Source organism: Hippocampus guttulatus, chromosome 3 (assembly GCF_054856545.1).
Source record: "Hippocampus guttulatus isolate MCC_2025c chromosome 3, RoL_Hgut_1.0, whole genome shotgun sequence".
Classification (NCBI taxonomy): Eukaryota; Metazoa; Chordata; class Actinopteri; order Syngnathiformes; family Syngnathidae; genus Hippocampus; species Hippocampus guttulatus.
Genome location: NC_141263.1, coordinates 25,183,140 through 25,196,034, shown reverse-complemented (window position 1 = coordinate 25,196,034; position 12,895 = coordinate 25,183,140). Strand labels below are relative to the sequence as shown.

The following is a 12,895-nucleotide window of genomic DNA, read 5'->3' as shown; positions in this document are numbered from 1 at the left end:
CGTGTGTTAGGTGGCAGGGGAAGGTGATGTTTAAATTGTGAAATTTAAACCTCACCTTATTCTTGCGAGAATCGAGCCCAGTCGATTGAGATTGGTTGCGCCTGGCCTGCCCGTCTGTGGTGAACACGCTTCACGTCAGTCTTTGCGAATCACGCTCACTGCTGCTAAGTGACCTCGAAAATCACCTATGTCACTTGTGCCCAGTGGCCTCAGTGCCACCTGTCTGATCGCGTCACTGCCGATAACCCATCCAAAACTTTCAGGAGAGACGTTAAAAAATCCTCTCTGCTTGTAGACCTTCAACGTGTTGTTGAAAGAGACTTTTTACACCCGTGCATCTCATCAACAAAAATCTAACCTATGATGTGTCCTATGTTTGTTATCATTGCCATTGTCCCCCTTGTACCTTTTTATGTGGTCGACATACCCACTGTGTCTCTGATTTTCCCACTTGGGTCCCAGTTGTGCCTCTCTTTTACCTTTGTGTCACAATGTGTCCTCCTTTCACCTGCGCTCAGTTCTGGAGACCAGTTAGGCCGCACTAGGACCTTGAGATTCTTCTGACTGAGCCTCTCCTCAGTTGCCCTTGCTATATATTCAGGTCATTGTCATGCAGAAAAACCTATCCATGACCCATCTTTGATGTTCTTACCGATCAAATACTTGCTTCTTGAGTTGTGTCCTATCCCCATGTACATATTCCCTCCTTGTATCCCAGTTGTTACCCCCACGTGCCTCTCTTCTTTCCCTTTTTTCCCCCTTTACCGTCCTTCTTGTGTGCCCCATGTCTCCCCCCTTCTGTCCCCTCATGTACCCCCAATGCTCCCCTTGTATCTTCTTTATGGGCCTCAAATCAAGTATACCATTTGCTTCCCATTTGTGTCCCAACTGTGGGCCCCATGGTCCCTTTCCCTTGTGTTCTTCTTGTGTACCCCAGAACCCCCCACCGTCGGCTGCACACACGATCACATCTGCTTTCCTTGTCACCCTATTGCCCCCCCCCCACACACACACACACCTCCGCCCACACCACCACCACGTATCTTTATTATGTTCCCTGTGTGTGCCCCCCGTGACCTTGGCCTGATCTGGCCCTGTGTCAGTGTGTGACAGCACGTCTGGATGCAAGGCCTGAGGACGTTTGTAGCAATGAGTCAAACAGCATTTACACATGACTTAGCATCAACACACAGCGGCTTCTGAGGGCAAGATGTGGATGACTGAATCTTCATCGGCATGGACACAAAGCACAACAAAAGTGTGTTCAGTGCTCCCAATTGGAGGGTGGGGGGGGGTGAGGTGGTACTTCTTTCTTTTTCTTTTTTTTTTTTTACAATGATTTATTTCCTTTCATTGTTTTTAAAGCATTGCCTCTACAGATCATGAAGGGTTTCTTTTGGCGATTATTATATCCATGATTTCCCTTGTGAATCAATCCATCCATTTTCTTATCCGCTTATCCTCACCCCTTATGAATTTGAATCAAATAAGCTACTCCCTGGTCAAACTGTCTCTTAGAAAACCTGTTTTCTTTCCTGGCATTCGCAGTGGGATGAATGATAGTCTCATGCATCACTCCTTAGTAACACCAGGGGGCGTCATGGCACCGCTGCTAAACGTGGCGAAGAGCTGCACGCAGGCGCCCACACACACACACACACACACACACACGCGCGCACTAAGGCACACGTACATGAACGCACACAAGCGTTACAAACCCACTTGCACACTCAGAACACATTCAGGTACGCACACACACTGGTCTCCCCGCTGGTTTGACCACGCCTCCCGTAATACGTCACGCCTGATGATGTCACACCCCCTCCTTGTCCTCTTCAGTCCTGGAGCCAAACAACATCATCAGACCCATCAGACCTCCACGAGTGTTCTTTCTCTCTCTCCTCTTCTTGTTTTGCGTGCTACTTCTGGGACCGTTTGGGGGAAGCGTGGTCTGGCTGGAGAGCCGGGTAGCAAGCTGGAGGACCTGGACGTGGATTTCTTTTTGGTTTTTCCCCTACATATAGGATAAGCTTGTTGGGTGGTCTCCGCTCACGCTCCTCTGGTTTCTTTGTGGATGTCATGCGAATCAGCGGCTTCGATTTTTTTTCACTTTCATCCTAAGTGGTGGTGACAAGGAAAAAAAAAAGAAAAAAAAGAGTGAGGAGGAGGGGGGGAAGTTTATGACGGACATGGCGATGGTGGCGTGGAGGAACCCCGAGGAGGGAACGCTCTCTTCTCCAATGTCGCACGTTGCTCCCTTGGCTCTGCCAGTCCACATGAACCCACCGCCGGCCAACCTGGAGATGCCCCCCACTGCAGGACCACCCACCACCGCCACCAACACCACAACAAACAACAATAGTTCTTCTTCGTCGTCTTCGTCGTCGTCGGACAAGCAGGCGAGCGCGCACATCGAGTGCATCGTGTGCGGCGATAAATCCAGCGGGAAGCACTACGGCCAGTTCACCTGCGAGGGCTGCAAAAGCTTCTTCAAGCGCAGCGTGCGCCGCAACTTGAGCTACACCTGCCGGGCCAGCCGAACCTGTCCCGTCGACCAGCACCACCGCAACCAGTGCCAGTACTGCCGTCTCAAGAAGTGCCTCAAAGTGGGCATGCGGAGGGAAGGTACGACCCGGTCCATTCACTCACATTTTAGATTCGGGGACCAACAATCTTTATCTGGTTTATTACGTCAATTTCCGGCATTTTTCAGTTGGTTCAAACCATTCCAACTTCAGAATGTTCTGGCCCATTCGGGACGGAGAGTACAGTATTTATTTATTTAATTCTCCCAAATTTGGCCAATATGAGAATATTCCTAAGTAGTCATGATTCCTTTTTGCATGACAACATTCTTAATTAATGCATGAAGACAGTGTACTGTTCATATTTACCGTCTCCTTCTACATTTGTTGATCGATTCAAACCATTCCACGCTGTTTATGAAACATGAATTAAATTAGAAACGTACATTGGCTGCATGGTAACCAGTTGAGGGGGAGAAAAACTAAACTTGCAGTTTGGTGTAAGAAAGCAAAAAGATATTGTGGCATGTATGTTTTTCTTTTAATGAAGACGTTGTGAGAACTATTATTATTATTACTACATTCGTAATTTCTCAAAGGGAAAGTCAACTTCATTTCAACTGCATTTCCTGTAACTTTCAGCATAAAACATTTGAACAAAAAAGGTGTGCTACCTTCTGGTGTTTACATTTACAATCGTTTTAAAAATAATGTGCCAAATTGTCTGTATTTCTTCAAACAAAAAATAACACAAATCAATTCCATTTGTTTATGAGTTACATGTAAAATATTGCCTCTAAAAAAATGCTCAAAATGAAGGACCTTCTTCTACAATTTATATTTCAGCCAAATATTTAATTTAATTCAGTGGTGCACAAATTGGTCATTGCAAAGCTGAAATGCATGGTTTGTATTGAAATTTGATTCAATTAAACAATTGATGTACAGCAATTAAAAATCAAAATAATTATAAATTTGCTGCAAAAAAATAAATAAATGAATAAAAAGGAACAACGTTTGAGTTAATGTCAAAATGGATGCCATAATTTAATGGGAAACCACGTGATTTATCTCAACCAATCAAAGCTGCGATAGAGGATACAATACAGTATCATAAAATCGTTTTATATGCATAGACATAAGTAAACCACATGAATGTAATCATTGAATAATGGATAATCATAATATAATTTGAAATTTCATTTTGAAACAATGGTGAGACATTTTGGGAAGGGGGATTTTAATGGAAGCTACCTTTTGCCAATTTCCAATCTATTAAGCTGTTTTAGTTCCATGTCAACCAGGAAGTAGATTTTGTCACATCTAAAATGGAAGCTAAACACATTGGCGTGTGATTGATGTCAAGCGGTATTCTTTCTTAAAATGTTTTAATTCAAGTGTATGCGTATTAGAAACATTTTTTGGAGGTTCGGTGGTTCTTCTGTGATTCTTTACATTATTTGAAAAAATAAAAGACATTAGTTTATTCCAAAACTGAAACTAATTCAAAACAGTGGGCCGTGTGCGTTTGTGTGCACACAACACGCTGAACGATCACCCAAACACATTTAGCACTGTACTCGATCATCGGAATCGGGCCCGAAGTCTGGTTCGAAAACAAATGAAACGACATTCGTGTGTTTGGGTGCAGCCAAAGTTTCAGTCTTGGAGTTGATGAGGAGGGGCATCTGTATGCGAGCGTGTGCCCGCGTGTGCACGCGTGGGTACGGTGTGGGGGGGGGGGGGGGGGGGGGTGAAACCAACCGGGACGCCAAGAAGACAGCCAGTCCTAAATTTAGCACCTCTCCAAACCCCCTCTGGCGTGACGGCGGAGAGGCTCGCACGCGATCCCAAACCCACTTTAATCCTCTCCTATCTCTCCCCCCCCCCCCCCCCCCCAAGTGTGTCGTCTGGTTTAATGGCATCTTTCAAGTCCATTTTGAGGCAGATGTACTTTTATGGCAGATATGAACTACGACATTTATTGCTAAAATATAGTTGGTGTTGGTTTTCCGGCATATTTCAACTATATTGTGTAGTGTTGTTGTGAGGCACCTTAGAAGAGTTCTTGTTGTTTTATGGCGTTTATGAAGCGCATATATCGTACAATGATGTGTTGTATGGCACAATGAATGTAGCCTAGTGTTGTTTTATGGCACCCTTCTGGAGCCGACAGTATGTTACTGTTGTTGATGGCAGCTTTCAATATTGTAGAAATACAGTTAAAGTAGATTTATTTTTCTTGCATAGCGTGTTAAAGGAACTGTTAGTATTGTTTTAGAGCAGTTTAAGCATATTTAGTGTTGTTTTATGTCAAGTTTAGCATAACTTGTTGTTTAGAGCATATTTAAAGTATATTTCATGTTTTTTATGGTAGATTTAACGTTTTATATTTTTGGGGCCTATTTGTTTTGGGAACATTTAGTATGATCCATTTGAAATGTATTTAGTGTTGTTTTATGGCACGATTGAAGTGCTTATCGTGGCAAAGTGAAAGTACAGTATATTTTGTTGACGATGGCACATTAGTGTAGATTTTGTATTGCTTGCTGGCAAATTGAATGTAGATTTTTTTTTTCGCGCATTACACTGTAGGCAATTAATATTTGTTTGATGGCACGTTTCAATCGCCATTTCCCGTGTTTTGTTTTTGTTTTTCACCTCCAGCGGTGCAGCGAGGCCGGCTCCCCCCGGCGCAGTCGTTCCACGGCCAGTTCTCCCTGAGCACGGGGGAGCCACTGCAGTGCCACTCGTATCTGTCGGGCTACATCTCGCTGCTGCTGCGGGCCGAACCGTACGCCACGTCGCGCTTCGGCTCGCAGTGCCTGCCGGGTGGCGGCGCGGTGGGGATCGAGAACATCTGCGAGCTGGCGGCACGCATGCTGTTCAGCGCCGTGGAGTGGGCCCGCAACATTCCCTTCTTCCCCGACCTGCAGGTGTCCGACCAGGTGGCTCTGCTGCGGCTCACCTGGAGCGAGCTGTTCGTGCTCAACGCGGCGCAGTGCGCCATGCCGGTGCACGTGGCGCCGCTGCTGGCCGCCGCCGGCCTGCACGCCGCCCCCATGTCGGCCGAGCGCGTGGTGGCCTTCATGGACCACATCCGGGTCTTTCAGGAGCAGGTGGAGAAGCTCAAGACGCTGCACGTGGACTCGGCCGAGTACTCGTGCCTCAAGGCCGTCGTGCTGTTCACCACAGGTACATGACGTCATCGGGGACCACACCAAGACGGTCACTTGTCAAGCTCGAACGCGACACTTCATGGCAAATTAAAACGTGAAACTTAATCACGTTAATATGTGACAATGAATCCTTTTTTCCCTTATTCTGGCAGCAATATACCCTTCCGTAATAAAGCGTTTTCCAAATTTAAAAGAGTGATTTTAAACAACGTGGAAATATTTTTGGGATTATTTTCATAGTGACATACATTTCAAGAAATAAAAGTAAGGTCAAAAGATAGCAGCCCATCCATACTCACTTCCTGTGACGTCACAAATACAGCGTGTGACCTAAAGAGATATATTGATCTTTTTAATGGTGATGACGACGATGACCATCATCATCATTATCATCATCAGTCTCTGTTGTATTGCATATCATTTAGTAAATGTAAAACATAATGTCGAAATGTAAAATGTACTAATCAATGAATACAATGAACTAAACACCTATTATGCACATTTTTGTTCACGAGAAAGGACAAACAAAATGTGACAAAGAAATAAAAAATGTTTCAAACAAAAAATAGTTGTGATCAATATTAAAATAAATGCTTTTTGTATATATGGGGGGGGCAACAGTATGTAAATTGTGAAGGTACACGTTTCATTTTGTTATTATTTGACAGCGATTCATCAATTTCCCAAATATGATAGCGAGCCTTAAAGAGAAATTGTACCATGCAATAAAATATGTATAGGTATTTACAAAAAGCAACAGCATCTTACGTAAGAGGTTCAGTCAGAGCACTCACCTCACTTGACCTGGTTGAACAAGGCCGCCCTTAAAGGGACAGGCTGCATTTTATCTGTCATGGAGAATACAACTACCTCTGCATCAATTATAACGGGGTAGGACTAGATAAGTTTTTTACTTCTTCCTACTCCCTTGAACATAAAAACTGTGTTGAATGAAGACTGATTTCTCTTTCTTTTTTACAATTTTATTTACCTTATTTTCTGTCAAATTATTACTGTATATGTTTTATGTTCAATAAACAAACCAAACCAAACCATTATGAAGTGTGGAAGAGGAATGTAAAAACCCTTATCCTTTGCTTCGTTAAAAATAAATTTGAAAACTAGCGCCATGATTTAATTTACTAACCATTCTCTTTTTAATTGTAGTTAAAAGTAAAACGTGTTGCTTTTTCGCTTTTTAGTGTTGCATTTTAAAAATCTTTGCCCTTGAAATATTGTGTCAATGGTTATGGCTTATGTCCCCCCACCCCCAAATAGATGCTTCTTTGCTATTAAAAGTTCTGTAGTGTAGTTTTGTGGCTGATTTGGTTAATTTCAGTGCTGTACATTTAAAGGATTTAAATGTACTCGTCACACCAGCGGTACGCGGGCTCCCTCTAGTGGTAACGGAAAGGATCACTGAATAAATTGTTAAATTGTTACAGCGTCTTTCGAGATGATTAAATAATAATAATATAATAATAATAGATTTTATTTATAAGCGCCTTTCAAGACACCCAAGGACACTTTACAATAACAAATAACACAAAACAATACGGGTTGAGCAGCGGCAGCCAAAACGCGCCAGCGTTCACTCAACCCGAAAGTCAGAAAGAAACAAGGGAGGGAGAGGGGGAGAATGTACCTATTTGGAATAAAACATCTGCCCGCCCGTATGTGGTGCGACTTGGTCAGCAAAGTACTTTTTGAGGGGCATACTTGTACTTACTGTTCTTGTGATATATTTAAAGTACTATATATTTATTGTTAGGAAGGTTATGCAAAGCATATTTATTGGATAGCTGGCAAATTTATTTGTGTGTGTTTTTTTTATGGCATATTCAGCACAAATTAAGGGGATTGTGGTGCTTTGTAGCACATTTCGTATTTTGTCGCTTTATGGCGCTGTTGTCTTGTGGCATGGTTATAGTAAATATAGCATTTAATGTTGTTGTATGACATATAGCAAGTGCACTTGGTCTTGTTTTGTAGCACATTTGGGAGATAGCATTGTTCTGTAGAATTATAGTAGAACGTTGATTTTGTGTTGGAAGTCTATTTAGTGTACATGGCGTTTTATGGCACGCTTACAGTATATTTATAGTATTGCTTTTATGGCGTATTTCAACGATATTTCTTGTAAAATGTCATTTCATGGCCCATTTGTGCTAGATCGAGTGTATACAGTGGTGTTGTTTGATGGCATGTTTCCAGGCATATTTCTTGTTGTACTGCAGCCGGTGCTTGCGTCGGGGTCCGCATGAGTCCGCGTGTACACGTGTCATCAAAGTGGGACACATGTCAGTGTACGTGAACGCTCGGCGCTTCTGCCGCTGCCGCGTTGCGGCGCGGTGCCCTACATTTGACGGCGGCCATCTTGGCGGTGGCGTGCCGAGCGAGCGGGTCAAACGAGGTCGAGCTGGATGTTTATCTCGGCGGCAGCTTGCCTGATTTGTTGTCGTCTCGTACGTTCATGCGCTGTTGATCAAGTAAAGTCCCAGACTCATTTCACTGATTCATGTTGGGGGGGGGGGGTTCCATTTGCTGGCCTGATGTCATTGTGAAAAGTCTGATTTGGATGGGTTGTGAGCAGATGTAATGTTTGATTTGACATTTAAATCCATTCGCCAAGATAAAGCTCATTGCCAAGTTTAACTCTTTTGAAAGAAAATCAATGAAATGATGAAATGGGAGCCAGTGCAGGGAATATTACAGAACATTGTTTTCATTAATTACAGATTATAGACGGCTCACCTAAATGAGGGATAGAATGATATACTGATGAATTCTAATGCACCCTATCACTGATGATATGCATAACACGTACGTCATTATGATTATAATACCATCACATGTCATGCAAAGTATAACTATGGGAAACAACGTCAAAGTCTTAACACATACTTCTGCTCTTGTCTGTGTACTCTCAATGTGTGACTTTATCGTGTGTTTTTTTTTTTTTTTTTTTGCAAATTGTGTGAGTGCTGCAGAAAAAAACCCTGAATTTTTCGTGCCACTTTATAGTTGCACGTTTCCTCAACATTTATGGCCAGTTAGCATTGCAAAATGTCAAATGCACAACGCAGAGTCAACCTACGATGAAATTAGGTTTCACAAGATTGTTGGCGTCTTCCAGGGCGGCGGTTTTAACACTGATATTTTGCTTGAGTTTCTACTTCTTTTTGGTTGAATACGTCACGCAAAAAGAAAGAGTTAAGAGGTAGTCAAGACTTGCGAGGATGGGACGCTGAGGAACATTTTTAATAAACACAGTAAATCTGTGACGTGCGAATCACCACGGAGGGAACTCAACAGAAATACTATTCGTTAAGAAATTTTGTCAGGTCCGTGCATAGTGAGACATTGAAACAATTGTTAGCTTTTTGCTTCAAACCACCGCCACGACGGATTTGAAATGAAATCAACTACATTTGCTTTCTGTGCAGATGTTCAGCTTTAATTTCAAATCAAGTATGCAATGTCGGATTCACAAAGGTTTGGATCTGTGCCTCCCACTTTTGAAGACACAAAAAAAAACAAAACGGGACAGTTGACTGCTCAGCTGTTTTCAGGCTAGGTAGCCATGTATGACTGCAAACGGAATTGCTTTCCTTTTACTTATTGACGGTGTGACTGCTGAGAAAAGCATTTGGATGAATTCTGAAATGTTTCAGGCAATATTATTTGCTCATATTCAGCCAATTGCTTCGGAACTCGGCTTGGGCAGCGCATCACAGTGCAGATGGACAATAACCCTCAGCAAGCGGCAAAAGCAGCCATAGTGTTTTTTCATGCAAGTCAGTCACCTCACCAAAACCGTCGGACACTTTTTTTCTGATTGCAAAAAAAAAAACAAAAAAAAAAAACAAAGCAAGGAATAAGTTTTTAGTAAAGTCTTGCAAAATTTGTACTGGTGATTTTGTGTGACTTTCAAGGCACATTTACTCCAAATATAGTCATCAGCTAAACTCAACTTTAAACATTTTTTTTTCCCCCTGACAAGTTGTCATCCCGACGATGTTATCCGTCTGCCTGGCGCACAATTTTCACACGGCGCTTTCTCTTCCTATTCCCGGTTCCCATTGGGGCCAGATGCATGCGGCCTGTCGGACGCGACGCACGTGGAGGGTCTTCAGGAGAAGTCCCAGTGCGCACTGGAGGAGTACGTGCGCAGCCAGTACCCGAACCAGCCCAGTCGCTTCGGCCGCCTGCTGCTGCGTCTGCCGTCTTTGCGCTCCGTGTCGTCGGCCGTCATCGAACAGCTCTTCTTTGTGCGACTGGTGGGCAAGACGCCCATCGAAACGCTCATTCGTGACATGCTGCTGTCGGGCAGCAGCTTCAACTGGCCTTACGTGCCCATCCAGTAGCGCCCCCCAGTGGCCGGGGTGGGGGCGGCGCAGCTGAGGTAAAATGGTCTTCTCTTGGATGGGCTTGCACAGCTCCAGACATGACGTTGGGGAAACACAATATCGATCTAACGTGCGCACCAAATGCTAATTTGTGGCCGCAAAATACTGCTTTCAACCCCACGCTAATTCGCTTAGCACAAATTTACCTGTCTGTCTTTTTTTTCTCTGTGTTTTCCCCTATTTGCTGAAACATTCACCCATTCACATCTTTCTGTGTATTTTGCTTTTTTTTTTTTTCTCTGTAGTTCCCCAGGATGCCATAAAAGAGTGCCAAAGCTAGTGCGAAGAGAACAGTACAAACGAGACGCAGATCTGATCAGGGACGCTCTGTGCTGCCACCGTAAATACTCCAAAATAGCTCAGCATACACAGTCAGACTTTCAGGTTTTTTTCGATATTTTTGTATCGCTTTTTTTTTTTTTTTTTTGGGGTGGGAGCTGTTAGTTCCAACCACTACCTACCCACCCACTCATTTTTCATACAAAGAGTGTTTATTAGCGTTTTGGGAAGAATGTTTTTGGTTTAATTGTCCCCCCCACCCCGTCCCAATCCATTTCAAGGGGCATCAATTATGCACAAATTTGGGATATTTGTGGGCCAGGTTCCACTCTCAATCCCCTGTGTATAGTGACGGTCGTCTCGACAATTAATACAGAAGATGTTTGAATAGGTTGCATAGTTTGGTCCATCTTTTGATCAGACACGGCTCCAAGATCCTGATCGTGTAAAATCCTGATAACTGATGTCGAGGAAGTAAAGTGAACCAATGTTTACTATTCATTCATTTGCATTTTTCGCGGGACTTATCCCCAGATAATCACAAAACAAAACTCATCTATTTGCCGTTTTGGGGATCTTTCGGTAACACGCCGAGTTGTCACAAGATGGCGCCAAAGTCATGGCTAATAGTAAAGTCATTCTTGGCGTCAAGGAAGTATGTTGCAAGTGTACGATAACATCTACCGTATGCTCCCTTTGTAATTTGTGGCTACAGAAATTGCAGGTATAGCGTGCGCATAACATATTAATTTGCTTAATAAGTTACGGGGGTAAGCAAATGGAGCACACCTTAACCTCTATCTTATGTCTCTAGACAAGGTGCACTCGATTTGACTCCCCAACTCTCCAGGAATGAGATGAATATTATTCCTATTATTTTGTGTGCACATTCCATCTATATTGTGGCGAAAATGACACCCTCCGCACCCCTGTCATGTCTGTGGCTCCGAACAAAGTTTTTCTTTTTGAGATTACCGGACATTTTTTGCAGTGTTGTAAAAGATGTATTGCCCCCCCGTGTGTGTATATTTATCATAGTTGTCATTTAAAAAAAAAATGTTTTTAAAAGGGAGCAGGGCTTTTTCAAGATATTTGTTGTGGTATTTTCTTTCTTTTTTTTTTTTAAATATCCAGACATGGCACTTTTTTCTGTTAAGGACAAAACAAAATAAAAGTAAAATTTCACACAAAAAGCACGCACAACCTTTGTGCTAATGTTAGCTATAAGCTCGACTGTCAGCAAGAATGCACCAGTAATGTCATTACTTTTTTAAATAGCCAGTGAAAAGCAAAGCAATCTCGACACATTTTGTTACTTTTATATCTTTATTTATTTAAAAGTGTCTGTTTTGTTTTGTTGCATTATTGTTGTTTTGTTAAAATAAACTCGATGGCCCAAAAAAAAAAAAAATCAAACAAAACCGATTTTGGAGATTCTTGCTTTTCATTGGACATTGCAATAATGTTTTTAATTTTTACACTTTTCAAACAAATTTATTACTTTGACTTGCTGTTGTCACAACATGCAAGTATTCTCTCAGATCTCACATTTTGTGTTTTAACCAATGGATTTGAAAGAAACAATATATTTTTTGGCACACCGTGGTTACTTAGATATGACGTTGTTGACATTGTGGCAATCGGCAAAATGCGAAAATTTCAATGCAAAGGCACTTTTTTTTTAAAAGACTAATAAAATACATTTAAATTAATTTGGGATGTTGCCATGGCAATTCTGTCTAATCATTTGTTAAATTATATTTTTTCTAATTGGCAAGTGAAAAGAGTTATTCTGCTGTTTTTAATTGATTTTAATTAAAGCCTTAAAAGTCAAAATTCTCATCAGCCAGACTTTAGAAAAATAATAATTATTTAGTTTATAATGACAACATTGCAGTATATTATCACTTTCTTGTGTTGTATTATAATCATGGCTCATAAGATGTGTAAAAATGTCCATCTAGAGCAGGGGTGTCCAAAGTCGGTCCTCAAGGGCCGCTGTCCTGCCTTTTTTCCAGCTTTCCCAGGAGCAACACACCTGATTCAAATAATCAGGAACGTTCCAAATGCTGCTTCAGAGCTGGCTGATGATCTGATCATCTGAATCAGGTGTGTTGCAGCCCAGAGAGATGGAAAACAGGCAGGACAGTGGCCCTCCAGGACCGGATCTGGACATGCCTGATCTAGAGCATAGGTGTCAAACTCAGGTCCTGGGAGGGCCGCTGTCCTGCATGTTTTCCAAGTCTCCCTGCTGCGACACACCTGATTCAAATGAACAGGTTCAATGTCAGGCTTCCGCAGAGCTTGCTGATGATCTGATCATTTGAATCAGGTGTGTTGCAACAGGGAGACTTGGAAAACATGCAGGACAGCGGCCCTCCAGGACCTGAGTTTGACACCTATGATCTAGAGATTCATAGTTATTTAAACAAAAAAGTAATGACATTGCTGTGTGTGTATTTTTACGTGTGTGTGTGTGTGCGTGTGTGCTCTTTTTGGACAA

General features: G+C 42.5%; 1 protein-coding gene across 3 annotated transcripts; it reads left to right on the top strand.

Moving 5' to 3' along the window:
- The first annotated feature begins 1,881 nt into the window (after window positions 1-1,881).
- LOC147207963 (nuclear receptor subfamily 2 group F member 1-B-like) lies at window positions 1,882-12,585 on the top strand. Of its 3 annotated transcripts, none has more exons than XM_086107661.1 (4): window positions 1,882-2,625; window positions 5,193-5,720; window positions 9,797-9,984; window positions 10,359-12,585. In XM_086107661.1, exons 1-4 carry the CDS (start codon window positions 2,181-2,183, stop codon window positions 10,374-10,376), a joined length of 1,179 nt encoding a protein of 392 aa, XP_085963787.1. In that variant the 5' UTR covers window positions 1,882-2,180; the 3' UTR covers window positions 10,377-12,585. The 3 variants fall into 3 exon arrangements, with proteins under 3 accessions (XP_085963787.1, XP_085963786.1, XP_085963784.1); XM_086107660.1 differs by having other exon boundaries at window positions 9,797-10,109; XM_086107658.1 differs by having other exon boundaries at window positions 9,797-12,585.
- The last annotated feature ends 310 nt before the right edge of the window (window positions 12,586-12,895 follow it).